The 19354-nt window shown below is 36.6% G+C and overlaps 1 protein-coding gene across 6 annotated transcripts in view; it reads right to left on the bottom strand.

The window, feature by feature from the left end:
* Nucleotides 1-19354, bottom strand: part of Mtf2 (metal response element binding transcription factor 2) — a 60778-nt gene that overhangs the window by 28023 nt on the left and 13401 nt on the right. For 3 of the 6 annotated variants that reach the window (XM_004841252.4, XM_087213139.1, XM_004841253.4), the window contains exon 2: nucleotides 4954-5152. In XM_004841252.4, the coding sequence (XP_004841309.1) occupies nucleotides 4954-5152 (199 nt within the window). Of the gene's footprint in view, nucleotides 1-4953; nucleotides 5153-5925; nucleotides 13525-19354 lie in introns of those variants that run through there. The other 3 variants (XM_087213140.1, XM_004841254.4, XM_087213138.1) reach the window with 3 other exon arrangements.

The following is a 19354-nucleotide window of genomic DNA, read 5'->3' as shown; positions in this document are numbered from 1 at the left end:
AAAACTCTTCACAGAAATAATGTCAGAAAACTTCCCAAGTAGGGGAAAAGAACTTGACATACAGATAACTGAGGCATACAGGACTCCAAATAGCCTTGATCAAAAAAAAATCTACATATAGGCATATAAAGGTTCCAGAAACTCAACAGAAGAACAAAGTTCTACAAGCAGTTAAGAGAAAAGAAACAAATCACATGCAAAGGAAAGCACATCAGAATCACAGCAGATGTCTCAACACAAACCATCAAGGCAAGAAGAGCTTGGAGTGACATATTCCGAGCCCTAAAAGAAAACAGCCTCCAACCCAGATTGATGTACCCTGCAAAACTATCTTTCAAAATGGATGGAGAAATAAGATACTTTCATGACAAAGAGCACCTTAGGAACTTCGTGAATACCAAACCAGCACTCCAAAGAATTTTACACAATAGCTTAGGAACAGACATTGAGGATCACAACCCCAGGAAGCAAAGCAGAATGAACCCATCTGGCATGACAAGAAATTAAATGTAAAGGGGGAGAACCCAACAACAAGAAAAAGTCATGGCAATGACAAGTCAATACGTTTCAGTTATAACCATCAATGTTAATGGTCTCAATTCACCAATCAAAAGAAATAGACTGGCAGAATGGGTCAAGAAGCAAAATCCAACAATATGCTGCATACAAGAAACACACTTCATTCAAAAGGAAACTCATAGATTGAAAGTTAAAGGGTGGAAAACAATACTCCATGAGATGGGAATCTGAAAAAAAGCAGGAGTAGCTATCCTCTTGGCAGATCAAGTAGATTTCAAACCAACACTGATTAAGAGAGACGAAGGACACTACATCCTTGTAAAGGGAACAATCCAAGAGGAAGAGATGACAATCATAAATATCTAATGCACCAAACACTAGTATGCCCAGCTATATAAAACAAATACTAACGGACCTGAAAAGTCATATATGCACTAATACAATTGTAGTGGGGGACCTCAACACCCCACTGTCACAAATAGATAGATCAACTAGACTAAAAATAAGTAATGAAATACTAGAACTCAATCGAACTCTTGAACAATTGAACTTAACAGATGTTTACAGAGTCTTCCACCCCACAAAATCAGAATACACATTCTTCTCAGCTGCACATGGGTCATTCTCCAAAATAGACCACATACTCACACATAGAACATGGTTAAGTAAGTGCAAAGGAATTGAAGTTATCCCCTGTATATTATCAGACCATAGCATGATGAAATTCGAGATCCATTAGCAGAAGAAACTGGAAAAATTTCATAAACACGTGGAAATTGAACAACAAACTTCTGAATAACCAATGAGTCACAGAGGAAATTAAAGAAGAAATCAGACAGTTCCTTCAATTAAATGATAATGACAATACAACATATCGGAATCTGTGGGACACAGTGAAAGCAGTCTTATGAGGGAAATTCACAGCAGTGAATACGCATATTAGGAAAACAGAACGAGCCCAATTAAACAACCTGATGCTGAACCTCAACTTTCTAGAAAAAGAGCAGGACAACCCCAAAGCTCATACAAGGGAGGAAATTATAAAGATCAGAGGACAAATCAATGCAATGGAGGCTAAGAGAATGATACAAAAAAATCAATGAAGCCAAGAGTTGGTTCTTTGAAAGAATCAACAAAATTGACAAACCCTTAGCCAACCTTATCAGAAAAAGGAAAGAAAAGGCCCAAATCCATGCAATTAGGAATGAAAAGGCTGAAATTACAACAGACCCAGCAGAAATCCAGAGGATCATCAATACCTACTTCCAGAACCTATACACCAGTAAGATGGAAAACACAGAAGAAATGGACAGATTCCTAGATACACATGAATTACCAAAGTTGAACGAAGACCTATAAATTCTAAACAACCCAATATCAACCAATGAAATTAAAAACGTAATTAAAAACTTATCAACTAAGAAAAGCCTGGGCCCTGATGGCTTCACTGCTGAATTCTACAAGACATTTAGAGAGGAACTGCTGCCACTACTGTTGAAACTCTTCAATAAAATTGAAAGGGAAGCAATACTCCCAAATTCATTCCTGGAAGCAAGCATCACCTTGATCCCCAAAGCAGAGAAAGACCCAACTGAAAAAGACAACTATAGGTCAATCTCACTAATGAACACAGATGCAAAAATCCTTAATAAGATAATGACAAATAGAATGCAGAAGATCTTCAAGAAGATCATACACCCTGATCAAGTGGGATTCATCCCAGGGATGCAGGGATGGTTCAATATATGAAAATCAATCATTGTAATACACTATATCAATAGAGCCAAGGACAAAAACCATATGATTATCTCCATAGATGCAGAAAAAGCATTTGACAAAATCCAACATGCATTTATGATAAAAACCCTACAAAAAATTTGAATAGATGGTCACTACCTCAAACTGATAGAAGCCATCTATGAAAAACCAACAACCAATATCATACTAAATGGTCAAAAACTGAAATCCTTCACACTAAAATCACGAACAAGACAAGGATGTCCACTATCACTACTCTTGTTCAATATAGTTCTGGAAACATTGGCCACAGCAATTAGAGAAGAAAAAGAAATAAAAGGAATAAAGATAGGAAATGAAGAAGTCAAATTGTCATTATTTGCAGATGACATGATACTCTATATAGAAGACCCCAAGAACTCCACCAAAAGTCTTCTAGACTTAATAACCAAATTCAGTCAAGTAGCTGGTTACAAGGTCAACACACAAAAATCAATAGCTTTCCTCTACACCAATGACAGACTCACTGAGAGAGAAATAGGGCAAATAATTCCTTTCACAATAGCATCCAAAAAACTGAAATACCTAGGAATCATCCTAACGAAAGAAATCAAAGACCTCTCCTCTGAAAACTATGGCCCTCTGAAAAGAGAGATTGAAGGTGATATCAGAAAATGGACAGGCATCCCCTGCTCATGGGTAGGAAAGATTAATATAGTGAAAATGGCCACACTTCCAAAACTGCTATATAGATTCAATGCAATTCCAATTGAGATCCCAGCAGCATACTTCATAGACCTCGAGAAAACAATCCAAAAATTCATTTGGAACAAGAAGAGACCCAGAATAGCAAAAGCAATTCTAGGTAACAGAGACATGGCAGGGGGTATCACAATCCTCAACCTGCAACTCTACTACAAAGCTACTGTGATAAAAACAGCATGGTACTGGCAAAGAAACAGACCTGAGGACCAGTGGAACAGATTAGAAGATGCAGAAACAACGTCAAACACACTCAGCCATCTCATCTTTGATAAAGGAGCCAAACACCCTCACTAGAGGAAAGATAGCTTCTTTAATAAATTGTGCTGGAAAAATTGGGCTTCAACTTGCCAAAGATTAAAACTAGACCTATATCTCTCACCATGCACTAAACTAAAATCAAAATGGATTAAAGATCTAAACATTAAAATAGAAACTCTGAACCAGTTGGAACAGAGGTTAGGTAGAACCCTTGAAGACATCAGTGTAGGAAAAGGTTTTATGAACAAAACCTCAGTTGCCTGTGAACTAGCACAAACAATCAACAAGTGGGATCTCTTCTTATTAAAAAGCTTCTGCACAGTAAGAGAAACCACCAGCAGTGTGAAGAGAAAACCCACAATGTGGGAAAAAATCTTCACCTGCTTTTCCTCAGACAAAAGTCTACTATCTCGAATCTATAAAGAACTTAAAAAGATCAGACCTCCCAAATTTAAAGACCCAATCCAAAAATGGGCATCTGAAATGAACAGACATTTCTCAGACAAGGAAGTAGAAATAGCAAATAAATACATGAAAAAATGTTCAACATCACTGGTCATTTGAGATGCAAATGAAAACAACGCTGAGATTCCACCTCACTCCAGAAAGAATGGCTCCTATCATGAAATCAACCAATAACAAATGCTGGCAGGGCTGTGGGGAAAGAGGAACCCTGCTCCACTGCTGGTGGGAGTGTAGATGGGGCAAGCCCTGTGGAAATCAGTATGGAGATACCTCAAACAACTAGGACTGGAAGTCCCATTTGACCCCGCTATTCCACTGCTGGGGATCTTCCCCAAAGAATTAAAAGAATCATACCACAAGGATATGTGTGCACCCATGTTCACAGCAGCACAGTTTGTGATAGCTAAAACTTGGAAACAGCCCAAATGAACATCAACTGGAGACTGGATAAAGAAAATGTGGTTTTTTAATAAAATGGAGTACTACTCAGCCATCAAAAATGAGAAATTGGAGATACTTATAGCTAAGTGGATGCACATTGAGGCGATACTCTTAAGTGAAATAAATAGGACATACATGTATAAATACCGAATAGTTTCTCTGGTGTGAGAGACTGAAAGTGTAAATAACGACTAAAATGTATAATAGGTAATGTGAAATAGGAAGAAAAGAGGCAAAGGGGAAGGAAGTGGGAGGGCTAGGGGAAAGGATAGAAGGGAATGGAATTAATATGAGAAAATGGAAAAATAGGAACAAAATCTTTGTAAATAGGGAGGACTGGAGGGGTTGAAGGGAGGGCTGGGCAAGGGTGAAAAATAAGAACCAAGAGAGATTATGTAAAGGTGCAAATTTCCAATGATGACTGTCATTATATTGTATACCTAAAATGTACCAATGATTAGAATGAATAATCGATAATGTAAAATAGGAAGAAAAGGTCCAAAGGGGTAGGGGTAGTGGGAGTGGCAGGGGAAAGGAAAGAAGGGAAAAGAAAAATGATGAGAAATGGAAAAAATGGAAATAAAGTCTTTGTAAACAGGATAGGGTGGAGGGGGTGAAGGGAGGGCTAGGAATGGGGAAAAAGTAATAATCAAGATGCATCATGTAAAGGTACAAGTTCCCAATGAGAAATGTAATTGTGTTGTATACCTAAAATGTACCAAAAAAGTTTAGTGTAAAAAACAGCAAAAATATATTAAAATAACTTGCCTTTTTGATAGTTCCAAGATAAAACAAGCCATCTGACCATCTAGCTAGGACATCCTGACCCTCTTCAAATTTACATGCTGGCTTTTTGGCTTTATGTCCATCCTGTAAAGACAGCTTGGTCAAGGACGTTGGGGTCTTTTGGTTTCGACGTAAAGGAGACCGCTTGTGGACCAGTGAATTACCTGCCCCTGTAGAGTCTCTGTTTGGGGAATAAAAGACCAAATATAAGACTTACTAACAGAGCTTATATCAATAATATATTGCATTTTAACATAATCAAAACAGTTGTTAAAAACCTTCAGATGTGGGAAATACAACAAGTACTTTAAATAACAAATATTCTCTAAATAAGACTAAAATAAAATTATAGCATTTCTCAATATTCATCCATTGCCCCTTACTAAGCAACTACTCAAACATAACATATTTGAGCAGCTGTCATCAAATAACATTTGTTAAGCTGAAATAGGCAGGCCTCCATCATAACTTGAATCTCACAACTAGCTTTAAATCTAAAAAATAAAAGTGAATTAAGCCTTAATCTCTTAACTATGCCATATACAGTTTAGACACATTAACTATGGCAGACTAGAGATATATTCACACACAGTGGACGAGCAGTCATGGCTTCTCTACAGTGAATCACTACTGAACTTTGCCTTTTATTTTGGGATACGTTTCACAATTCTTCAAATATGCAGACTGGGAGCTTTAAAAAAAATTGAGATCCACCAATTTCACAAAATCACATTCAAATATAAAGTGTATCATAAGAGCACTTATTTTTTTTTTGGTACCGGGGATTGAACTCAGGACCTTGCACTTGCAAGGCAGGCAGCGAACCACTGAGCTAAATCCCTGGTCCAAGAGCACTTACTTTTTAAGCAAAAAAAATAAAAGAAAAAACCCTCAAAATAATATACTGCAAAACTATAGCTCATGTCATATCATTCCATAAATAGCATAACATACCACCACCAATTTTCTTTTGTTTTTGTTTGTTTTGGTACCGGGGATCGAACTCTGGACCTTGCGCTTGTGCTTATTGTGCTTCTTGTGCTTCTTGCGCTTCTCGGCAGGCGCCAGAACCACTGAGCTAAATCCCCGGCCCAACCACCAATTTTCTTAAAGGTAAAAAAGGAGGAGAGTTAGTGTTGAAAAAAGGTATATTTTAAAGATACCCAAAGAAATAACAAAGGCCTTCCCCCATTACTGAAAGCATTCATCTATACATTCAAGTTCAACAAACTCCATGTACAATAAGAACAGAGATCTACCCTCAATCACAACACAGTAAAAATTCTGCAAGACAAAAACAAAAATTTGAAGGCAGCAAGAGAAAAATTACTCATAATGTATAAGGAAATCACGGATCAACAGATGACTACTCATCAGAAACAATGCAGGGAAAAAAATAGTGGGATAACACAGTCAAAATATAAACAAAAATCTGTCAACCAAGAATCTTATAGGTAGCAAAACTGAAACAGACATTCTCAAATAAAAACTGTACTTGTTATCAGAGGAGTTATCTTATAAGTGTTAGAACTGAGCTACATCCCCAGCCTAACCCATCAGCCCCTTTTGTGGAGAAAGGGTCACTCATCCTAAATTGCCCAGGCTGGCCCTGCACGTGAGATACTCCTGTCTGAGCCTCCCAAATTCAAGGAATTACAGGAATTTACTACCACTATGCCCAATTTCTAAAATTCTCAAGGTTGAAAGGAACTAAATGCAGAAGGAAATTCAAACACCCCCCCACACACAACCATTAAAGGTAACTAATTATAAAAGACTATGAGTGGGATGGCTGGGGATTTAGCGCAGAGGTTTCGCCGCATGCTGCGCAAGCGCAAGGACCCAAATTCAATCCCCCGTACCAAAAAAAAAAAAAAGACTATGAGTGGGGCCAGGGATTTAGCTCAGTGGTGCTGCTGCCTGCCTTGAAAGCACAAGGTCCTGAGTTCAATCCCCAGTACCAGGAGGAAAAAAATTTTTTTAAAAGACTATGAGTGAACATTTCCTCTAAAGCAAATACACAAAGTATATAATCATACTGTTGGGCCTACAATATATAGAAATGTAGTATATTTGACAAGAACAGCATAAAGGAGGTGGTTAGGGGCAAAACTGTATTAAAGAAATGACACAAGATATTAACTCAAACCCACTGGAATGAAGAAAACCAAGAGCTTAAATAAAAGGTTAAGTATAAAAAGGTCTGTCATATCAAGAAAATATTTACAACATGCATAAGTGATTCACTGTTTCAAGTAAAAATAGAGTTCCATGAAATAGCTACTAATTAAGATGATAATTCCAACTATGGCAAATATCTTATACATACTTCCTATTTCATCACACATGATATTAAAAACCTCAATTCAGGTCCAGATTTAATAACTTTTTACTATTTCATCAAAAATGGTCAGGGGTGCCGGGGATTTAGCTCAGTGGTTCTGGCACCTGCCCCGCAAGCACAGGTCCCGAGTTCCATCCCTGGTACCAAAAAAACAAAAACAAAAACAAAAATTGTCAGGGGCTGTTCAAGTGGCACTGTGCCTGCTTTGCAAGTGCAAGGTCCTGAGTTCGATTCCCAGTACCAAAAAAAAAAAAAAGGTCAAATGTGAAATAAGATTTCGTGTTTATTTTATATTTTCTACTTTCAGAGTATTTGACAATGAATCAAAGGTGTGACTGAAAATTACAGTAAATATTTTAAAATTTTTATTACTATAAAAGATACATTACCATTAATCCCCCCTCAAAAATCTCCTCACTTTGAACACACTTATTTCATTGTTCTTGCCACTTTCTGAAGTCTTCTTACATGAGTGTCTTCAGATGTGCTGTCATGGCAGCCTAAATGTCCTGAATGGATTTACTTTTCATGGTCATTTTGACTTTGCAAAAGAGCCAGAAGTTAAACAGTACCACAATCAGTGAATAAGGTCAGTGAAGACACTGCAATGTTTTTATGAGCCTACCTTTCCACTGGTCAGCCCTTGGCAGGAGCATTCACTATATTTTTGATCATACCTTGTAAAGACACACAAAAGACCAGAAAGTGGCAAGAATGATGGGTAAGTGTGTTTGAAGCAAGGGGGATTATTCTGAGGGCAAATAATGGCAATGTGTCTTGTACTATCATTTTTAAAAATTTTAAATATTTACCATATATTTCAATTATACCTCATCTTAGGACAGTCTGATGCCACTACCTTGAAAGATGCTAAAAGCACAAAGCAATTTTATCTAACCCTGTTTCTGCACATCTACAAATGTCAACAAGGCAGGAAAGGAAAAACAAACAAACAAACCATCTGGATGTATTATAGCATTGGCTATTCAAGGAGGCTGAGGCAAGATGATGGCTTGAACCCAAGTACTGAAGACTGAGCGACATAGCAAGATTCTCATCTCATACCTCAAAGAACTAGGACTGGAGGTCCCATTTGACCCAGCTATTCCCCTGCTGGGTATCTTCCCCAAAGAATTAAAAGAATCATACCACAGTGATATATGAGCACCCATGTTCATAGCAGCACAGTCTGTAATAGCTAAAATTGGAAACAGCCCAAATGCCCATCAACTGGAGACTGGATAAAGAAAATGGTTTTTAATAAAATGGAGTACTACTCAGCCACCAAAAATGAGAAATTAGAGATATTTATTGCTAAATGGATGCACACTGAGGTGATACTCTTAAGTGAAATAAATAGGACACGCATGTAATAAATACCGAATAGTTTCTCTTAAGTGAGAAACTGAAAGTGTAAATAAGGACTAAAAGGTATAATAGATAATGTGAAATAGGAAGAAAAGGGGCAAAGGGGAGGCGGAAGCAGAAGGGGTCGGGGAAAGGAAAGAAGGGAATGGAATTAATATGAGAAAATGAAAAAATGGAAACAAAGTCTTTGTAAATAGGGAGGGATGAAGGGGTTGAAGGGATGGCAGGGGAAGGGGAAAAAATAAGAACCAAGAGAGTATGTAAAGGTGCAAATTTCCAATGATGAATGTCATTATATTGTATACCTAAAATGTAACAATAAAAGGATATACAAAAAAAAATTCTCATCTCAGAAAATAAGCAAACAAAACAAACTTACTATTTTTTAATGCTTAAAGGGTCCACTGATCAGATGCTGAGAACCACTGTTCTAAATAAAAGGAATATATATTGCCCTTTATTGTTGTTACAGTCAGCGATGAGTGCTAGAGAATTTTTAAAAATGGAAGATAAATCACAATTCTATCAGCAGGGATGTTCAAGGCCAGACTAAGAACCTTCTTCTTTTAGACACTGAAACAATTTAACACCTTCAAATCAGAGTATGAAAATGACTCTACTGACAATCAGTTTTTTAAAAAGCTGTAAGTCCATTGACTATTTGATTTTTATATCCCTTCAGTTAAAATAACTAATCATGCCTCAACAATAAAATTAACTTGAGAGAGAAATGACCATAACAGATTACCAGAGGTATTTTGCTAAGACATAGAATCTTCCAATTCTGGACCGGAATATGTACAAAAAAATAAAAATCGCAAATATTCCAAGAGTTTCATATGCTCTGCTATTGCTCCAACATATGCGTTCCCTTTTCATGATAGCAATATCCGGGTTTTTGTTGTTGTTTTCCTATTCCTACCTTACGCTCCACTTTACTACTCACATTACACAGTACTTCAAGCATTTTTATTTTTCCATCCCCTAATGCAATGATGGCAAACCTTTTAGAGCTTCCAATGATACAAACAGCCCGCTGAGACACATATGGCATAGGTTCACCCCCACTACACTGTTTCTGCCCTACTTCTATTTTGGTGTGTTGTGTTTCAGGAGACCTGACTCAGCTGAAGTTAGCCTTAATTCCCGATGCCTTCCTCTATCACTTTCTCTTTATCTTTTACTCCTATTCATAGCCAAACCTCTCGTAAGATTACTATACACATTAAGTATTTGCATATTCATTCACACATCATTTTGGGGACCCATATTAGGAGCCATTTACTGTGCCAGGACTGACATATACACAGGTAATTTAATACTCAAGAGTAGTGCTATGGAGAAGACATTTTTGGAGATGAAAATTTTACAGTTACTTTCTCACAGAAACTGCAACTTGCAAGACAAAATAACTTGACAAAGGTTAAAGAATACCAAATCAGGGCCAGCATTTAATAAATCTTTTTTTTTAAACTGGTAACTTTTAACCATGGCATTCAACTATGCTGAACATCTCACAAAAATATGGGGGAGGGGATAAATTCTCTTAATACTTTATGCCCTCTTCCCACCATTTTCTCCTGTTTCTTTCTTCCCATTCACAGCCAAACCTCTGGGGGAAAGTTATATAGACTTATTATCTCTAATTCTATAATCTTCCCTATTTATTCTTCAATCCAGAGCAACTCATACACCCCTAACCTCCACTAAAAGCAGGTGTCTGTTAACAGCTTACAGACAATGCTCTGTATAGAGTATCATATATAAAGGTAGACCAGTTAATGATGAATTTATAAAGTTGAAGTCAAGAAAATCTACATTTTTTTCAAAAGAACTATATGAAACAAATAATCTCAGTTCTGCCCTAACACACTGATTCATATCTAAGGCAGATTCACACCAATCTTTTACCTCAATAAATACAAAAACCATCACATAAAAAGACATTAATCATTTGCAAAAGCATTACCGTCTTTAAAATTTTTCCAATCAAAGAAATCTTACAGAAAATAAAACAAAAGGTAAATGATGCATAATACCGAATTAAAACCTAAGATAAACACCTTTGTACATATACCCAACTGTTTAAATTTTTCTATTTTCCCGTATCATTAATTATTTCTCTCCTTTCTAGAATGTGACCTTTACTAGGAGGCAAATTAATTTTCTATTTTAAAATTTATTATTCCCTTTCACATTACAAAGGTAAATATGCTGATGGTAAAATAAGTGAACATAGAAACACATAGTTAAAAATAGTAATTCCCCGTGCTATTCTGCCACACAAAAGAAATTTTATGCCGGTTTTTCTTACGTATATATTACATATATGGATAGATATAATTCATATCTTTAAAGCAAAAATGGAACATTTTATATGTATTATTTTCTATAAATTTTCTCCCAAAATATACATGGTATGTTCAAAAAATACAGGGAACATTTAACCTTTTTTTCAAAAAAAGGTTATTACAGTAGAAGACATACTGCCATTAATCCCACTCAAAATAGTCCTCTCACTTCAAACATACTTATCCCATCATTCTTGACATTTTCTGAAGTAGTTCTGCAAGTCCTCTTTCATAAATGTCTTTAGTTACACTGTCCTGGCTGCCTAGATGTAATGAATCCATTCAAAATATGTATCTTTGATGGTCATTTTCACTTTGAGGAAGAGCCAGATGATGCACAGTGCCAGAACCAGTGAGTAAGATGGATGAGAACACACTGTAATTTTACAAGCCTGCCTTTCCACTGGATGACACGCAGCAGCATATCACCATACATTTTATCATACTTCATAAAGACATTCACAAAAGACTTCCAGAACTGCTTCAGAAAGTGGTAAGAACAACAGACTAAGTGTGCAAAGCTAGTCATTAATCGCAATGTGTCTTTAACTGTAACAAATTTTTAAAATTTAAACATTCACCATATATTTTGATCACACATCATATCTTAGATAATGTAACTTCCATCTGTGTAAGTTTAAAATAAGAACTATAAAAATCTTTTCAGTCTAGGAATGTTGGTACAGGCCTGTATTTCCAGCTATTTGGGAGATGAAGGCTGGAGGATCACAAGTTTGAGGCCAGCCTAGACAACTTAGTGAGATTATTGTCTCACTAAAAACATGTAAGAGCCAGAGATGCAGCTCAGTGGCAGAAGGCTACTGCCTGCCCCCATTCTTTTCATCACCAGCTAAACTACTTTCTAACATTTACCCAATTTAAGAATATTGAGAATGTTTACACTGTTTTACCACACAAGCAATAATATAAAGTCCTTCTTTTACACTTCCAATTACAATGTAAATTCTGTACCATGGAATAAATATATTTTTCCTTTTTATTAAAGAATATTACAGTATACAAAAGTAGAGAAAACAAGTGTAACAGACCATTAAGTACTTGTTACTGATTTATCATCTCATGGCCAAAACTGTTTCACTAATACAGACTTTCCCTCAGCCTTATATTACATTTATTAATTTGGGGGGTGGGGGGTTACTGGGGATCAAACTCAGGACCTTGCGCTTGTGAGGCAGGTGGCAGCACTGAGCTAAATCCCCAGCCATTCATTCATTCATTCATTCATTCATTCATTTATTTTTGGTACCAGGATCAAACTCGGGCCCTTGCGCTTGTGAGGCAGGTGGCGGAACCACTGAGCTAAATCCCCGGGCCTCTACATTTATTTTTTAATGTCGTAGGTAGTATCAAATTATACTCCCAAGGGAACCAATCAACATTCTCACTGACACTATGAGGGTAATACTTGAGGGCACACACTTTCACAATAGAAGTATTATCATTCTTTTTCTACTGGAAAACATACACACACAATTTCTATCATCAAACTGCTTTGATAACAATTTTTTCTTCTAGAAACTGTAGTTGATGTTCTTTGCCCATTTTAACTGAAATGTTAATCTTTTCATAATTTTCAAGAGCATCTTTTACAGTACAAACAAACTTTTATTATACATGTTCCAAGTACAGTTCATAAACTGTAAAGTGCTAGGACAAGCAAACTTTTTGACTGTTTATTAAGTGTACCTTGTAGGTACAGTTGATGCCAGTCAACAGTCACAAAGCTGTATCCTGCATTTCACCTCATTTCAGATTCAGGCTGCTTCTCTGACTAGGACTACATAAAATCTGAATTCAAAACAAACAAAACAAAACAAAACAAATATGGGAGCTGGCCCATAGCCATTTTCTTAATGTCCTCCTGCTCTTGTATTATACAAGGCATTCCCTGATCGTCTCAAGATTCATTTTAAACTTCTAGTTCCTATCTTTTCCTTTTCAAGGATGTTAAGAATATCTAGAATCCTCTCACTTCCTCAAATGGTCACTTCTCCAAAATGGAATTACAAGCTAAATACAAGTCAAATTTCATGTATTTGGAAGCTATCCTTTCAGTGAATAGTTCCAATTAAAATTTCAGCAGGGTTTTTGAGGAAGCCAAATATATTACAAAATTAACATGAAAAGCTAAAGGTCCACAGAATAGGTTAGTCAACTTTTACCACTGAGTTATATCCCAAGCCTTCTCCCCCCAGCTTTTTTTTTTGAGACAATATTACTAAATGGCCTAAACTAGCCTCAAACTTGTGATCCTCCTACTGCAAAATACTTGTGATCTGCTTGCAAAATAACTGGGAGTACATGCCTATACCACAGGGCCTGCTGAACAGGAAAAACAAGAAGAGAAAAGACTTGACAACCCAGAAACTTGACATACTCCAGAGGAAAACCTTATGAACTGGTAAGGAATGAACAATGGAACTAATGTTAAGAGAGTAAGTATCTCAAAAAGATTAATTTACATTAAGAGAAACTGATAAAGTAACAAAAAAAATCAGTACAGAAAAAATAAATTACTTCATAAATAGTGTGAAGAAATATTCAGTTTGGTTTTTTTGGGGGGGTACTAGGGATCAAATTTTGGACCTTGCGCTTGCGAGGCAGGCAGTGGCACTACTGAGCTAAATCCCCAGCCCAATATTCAGTAAATTTAAGGAAAGCTCATACTCCTCTCAACACACAGAAAAAGTGAATGTAAGATGGATCAGACATAAAAGTAAAATGTAAATCTTGAAATCTAATAAAAAAATGTAGTGTACTGTCATGATTTGGGGAGTGGAGTATACATTCAATATTGTAGAAAGATCTGTAAACACACTGATGTGTGCACAGTTACAAAAGTAGTTAGGGATATAATTCAGTGGGAGAGTATGTGTTTAGCATGCACAAGGACCTGGATTCACTCCCCAGCACTAAGAGTAAAAGAACAAATCATTTATGTAAACTGAAAACATGTATACATTAACAACATGTATCTTTAAAGGAATCTACATATACAAGGGCATATTTTAAATATATTCAAGTAAGCATTTCAATGATTGATAAGAATGAAGATTCAACTGGGGACTGGTAAAAAGGGATGTAACCTAACCACAGATTAGAGATAATGTAGTACACTAGTACATTTCTTCTAATTTTACCATGATCTGACTCAATTCATCAATTTCTGATAAAACAATACAGGTGACAGAATAACTGAGGAAATTAATGAATCAAAACCAAAAAAAAAAATTCAATGAATCTCAAGAACAAAGTTCTTTGCGAATCAAGAGTTGGTTCTTTCAAAGGATAGGCAGAGGAAGTAAAAAGGATCAAGATGGGACCAGGAATATAGCGCAGTGGTTTCCCTGCCTGCTGCGCAAATGCAAGAACCCGAGTTTGATCCCCGGTACCAAAAAAAAAAAAAGGAACAAGATGCGCGCTCTCTCTCTCTCTCTCTCTCTCTCTCTATATATATATATATACATACACATACACATTAATTCTCCAATGATGAATGTATTTACTATATATAACAAAAATATACTAATAAAAATTGATAAAAAACATTTTTACCAGTTTTTTAAATGGGTGAATTGTATTGACATGTCAATTATATCTCAATAAAAGCTAAGTTAAAAAAAAGTGCCTATGGGCTGGGGATTTAGCTCAGTGGTTTCACCGCCTGCCTTGCAAGCGCAAGGACCCGAGTTCGATCCCTGGTACCCACAAAATAAAGTGCCTGTGATAGGCTCTAGGGATACAATGCTGAATAATACAGTCAAGATCCCTATCCTAAGAGCCCAATGTTATGGTAAGAAAAACTCAGGTAGATCTTCTTAAAGGCTACTTTCCTGATGCAAGCCCACCCACCAAGCTCAGGTTATTTGTTCTCTTGGCATGCTAGAGTTCCTACATCATTAAATTTCCCATTTATGTATTCCATCTGCCTACTTGTTTCTATATATTCTCTGCACCCTAAGTAGTCCATACTCTTCAGAGAGGAAGACTGCCCTTTCTTGTTTACTGTCACTTCCCCAGTACCTAGCAGGGTGCCCAGAATGTAGTAGGAGTGCAATAAATAATCAGGAGAATACCAGCAGTAACTGGTAATTTCATGAAGAGCAACCTTCTAAGGGCCAACTGCCACATTACAACATAGGATTCACCTCCCCAGCAGAAACTTTCATTTCTCTACTGTGCTGCTGCGATTTCCCTCCTCTTCACTGGTAACCCCAATCAGCCACGACAGATCCACCACACCACTTCGCCAGTACCCTTGCCACTACTTGTTAGCCCAGGAAGTACCACTTTGCAGTTAAGGGAGAAAAGAAAGAAAAATCTAGTCCTACTTTACACTGCCACCTCCACCAGAGCACTTTCCTTGATTTACCAAATTCACAAAGGTAAATCATTTGCAATTGCAGGGGGAGAAAAGGAAAACAAACCTGTTCTACTGCTATCCTAATCATTAAGTGCCATAGGTTTCGTATCTTAAACAGCACAAAGCTACCATTTTCCCCACAATTTTTTCTACTCCCTAGAAAAAGTAGTAAATACTATGTATGGGTTAAACTCATTTGAAGAATATAATGTAACCTATTAAGAGTACCACTTCAGGGGGAATCTTTCATTCATATATGGTCAAATTCAGAAGCTAAATAAAGAGTGTTAAAGTAGGATCCAGGTGTAAGGAAGCAGCATGCAACCAACTAAGCTTGGCCCTGCACCAAAGCTAAGGAGAATAAATTCTCTTATCTTTTTTTTTTTTGGTACTGGGGGTCGAACTCAGGACCTTGCACTTTCGAGGAAGGTGTCGGAACCACTGAGCTAAATCCCTGGCCCTAAATTCTCTTATCTTTTGAGATAAATTAAGAGTTAACTGAAGCCTGAAACGGGCTGCCTTCTTTCTAATTTGAAGAATTCTTAAAAGTCTGTCAAAGAAACCAGGGTTCAACCTAGAGGACAAAAAGCACAAAGCAGGGAGCTTAAAAACTGTATTTCTTCGTTTGAGAAACAATAGAGTAATACAGAATTTTAAAATCAAATAGTACAGAAAGGAGTAAGATGTACTTCCTTATTTCCAAATAATGTGCTCATAATTCTCTTTTTAAAATGATCAATTTTGGGCTGGGGATTTAGCTCAGTCGTGCCACCGCCTGCCTCTCAAGCAGATGGTCCTGAGTTGAATCCCCAGTACCAAAAAAAAAAAAAAAGATCAATTTTGAACCTAACTTATTGCTATAATTCACATCTTATATCGACTTCCATTTCCTACCTCTCATCTTCCATAAATCTAATTGAGCTATTTTCATTAAATCAAAGCTCTGCATCATTAAAACTATGCAAATACACTAGTCACTGCAAAAATAAGTAGCACACTCTAAGTTTCTATTCACATTTAATTTTTCCCTGGAATTGCGCACCGTATCTTTTTACTGCCTTGTTTCAAAATTTCAAGGATAATTTCAAATCTCACACACACAGGTTAACTCATGCTCCTGGAGCCCTCCATTTTCCTGCACCAATCTGAAATGCTTATTCTAGGCCTTGGTCTTGCTCTCTTTGAAGCTCCTCTTACTATTCTGCTTTCTATACCACATATTCTTTTCCTGGAGCAGTGGCATGCCAATAAAAATATGTTTGCATGTAAATTTTCTGAGTCTCTATGTATCTAAAAATATCCCAATCCTACTCTGACAACTGATTGATACAGGTGTAGAGGTGTGCACTGTGGTCCTACTCAGGAGAGGCAGCAAAACTGCTTGAGTCCAGGAGCAACATAGCAAAGCCCTGAAGCAAAAGAAAAAGTGGGGGGGGGGCGCCCTGGGAATATAGCTCAGTGGTAGATTGCTTGCCCAGCATGCATAAAATCCTGGTCTCAATTTCCAGTGCTGCAAAAACAAAAACAAAACAACCAATAATGACTTAATAGTTTCTTGCACATAAAATTTTATGTTGGAAATAATTTTCCTTAGAATTCTGATGTTATTCTTCTTTTATACTCAGCACACAGCATTGTGATAAAAATCTCATTCTACTGATTTTTACTCCTTGATAGGTTACTTTTTTCCCCCAAGGAAGTTTTTGGTATCTTCCTTTATCCTTCATAGCTCAAAATTTTATTAAGGATATGTTTTAGTACTGTTCAGTCCTTGGTAAATCCTTTCTAATACATATTTCTGCAGAGATCTTTTTTACCCCCCTATCTTAGGTTCTCCTTTCATACAGCAAGCTTTATTCAACTATTTACTGAACCTCAGTTGTCCTTTGACAATTTAACACTGAGGTTACAGTAATTGGCACAGGAATGCTCAGTAGTGAGTTTTGTGTTAGGGTGATCAGGTGGGAAGGCAACACTTAAACTGAAAACCTCTCAATGCCAAAATGTGGAGCTCTATCTTCAGGGATTTACCAATGTAAAAACTACCTTCATTATTCTTTACCTGAGGGGTCAGACAACTGGATATGGGTATAGAAACAAACATCTCACTCTCTCTGTAGATGTTATCTACACATTCTTGACCTTGCTGTAACTCTTGTTTAGGGGTACTACTAGTGACAAAACAAGCAGATACCGTAATTTCCAGTTGGCCACACTAAGAAACACATTCATTAGATCACACGGCTAAATTATGAAACCATTACAATAGAGAGTAAGTATTAGGAACACTACATAAACTAATGACAAATTATATAGATCAGCTGATTTGGAATCTCAATTCCCATTACAATGGCTTATATGCAAAAATGCAACATATTATAAACAAACAATGCATACATTTTTGTGTCTAAAGCTGCTGAAAACTTATTATCTAACAGTGGCTATTTCAGAATATGCTTTTTAGTTCATCAGAACTTTTTTGGGGGGGGGGGGGGTACTGGAGATCAAACTCGGAACCTTGCGCTTATGACGCAGGAGCCAGAACCACTGAGCTAAATCCCCGGCCCTAATCAGAACATTTTCATCAACTGAAACAATCCATGCCCAAAACCATTTTATAATAAGAAACAAGGACATATAATGAAAGTTAAGAAAAACATGATGATTTTTATCTAAACTACATTTGTTGAATGCCTCCTACCAGGCTGAGTATTAAACTGATATGGAAAGATACAGTACATACACCAAGGAACTACAGCCTAAGAAGAGAAATATATACAGTACCAAAAACTATATGCAATATAATTCCTATAATAAACAACATGAGAATAGTATGTAATCTATCCAGGAGCAAGAGGCAGGGTCAAATAAGATTTCATTAAGACTCAGCTTTTAACTAAAGAGGTGAAGGGTTTGTAATAGTCTCCCAGAAAACCTTTAGAGAGGACTTCAAAAGCCCAGGGGACACATGTAAAGGTACAAAATCACTCTTAATAACATTTTAAACAAAACTTCAGTACTCCACAGCTAAAACTCAAATTACAACAGAGAAAATGGCAAAGATAACAGTGGACAAATGAAAAGGCCCTGAACTATTAAAAGCTCCATTGATGTAGGGACTTTATCACTTATGTCTTTATTGTTATATATACCTCGAACCTAGCACATAACAGGTTCTCAATTCTGGCTGAAGGAATAAGCAAATGAATGTTATGCAAAAGAGAGAAAAGAGAAACCTAATAAACCTATAGTAGTCTATAAATAAGAAAAACCTAAATTAGGGCCATGAAGAAGTTGAAATAAGAAAACAATCCCTGGATAGTAGGGCTCTGAATCATCTATTTTATATACTTTACATTTCTTAATTTTTAAAAAGTCATGGTATGCTCTATAACAAGAAATAGCTCAGAGTGGTGGTGCATGCCTGTAATTCCAGCACTCAGGAGGCTGAGGCAGGAGGATCACCGTTTTAAATTCAAGGCCAGCCTGGGCTACATAGTGAGTTCAAGGCCAGCCTGAACTACATAGCAAAACCCTGTGTCAGAACAAACAAAAAAAAAAAGAAAAAAGAAAGAATGTAAGAGTGGTATTTAGGATACAAACAGATATTAAGGATTAACTTTATGTGGTATTGGAAACAAGTGAGAAATTTAGAATAATTACCAGGTTTTTAATTGGAGTAACTGAGAGGATGATATGGGGGAAATCTGGAGGAAGGAAGTTATAAATTGAATCATTTATCCTGGGGATTTAGCTCAGTGGCACAGTGCCTGCCTGGCAAGCACGAGATCCTGAGTTTGATCCCCGGTTACCAAAAAAAAAAAAAAATTGAATCATCTATGCTTCATCCAAGAAAAGATGTCTGATAGACAAAATATTTATAAAAATTATTAACCACACACTTATTCAAAAGCAAGTCTTAAGAATTTCAAGATG

The sequence above is a fragment of the Heterocephalus glaber genome, unplaced genomic scaffold, assembly GCF_053883595.1.
Source record: "Heterocephalus glaber isolate CG9 unplaced genomic scaffold, H.glaber_assembly_v1.0 deba00001442, whole genome shotgun sequence".
Taxonomy (NCBI): Eukaryota; Metazoa; Chordata; class Mammalia; order Rodentia; family Bathyergidae; genus Heterocephalus; species Heterocephalus glaber.
Note: the sequence above shows the minus strand (reverse complement) of the source record. Positions and strands in the feature narration are given on the sequence as shown.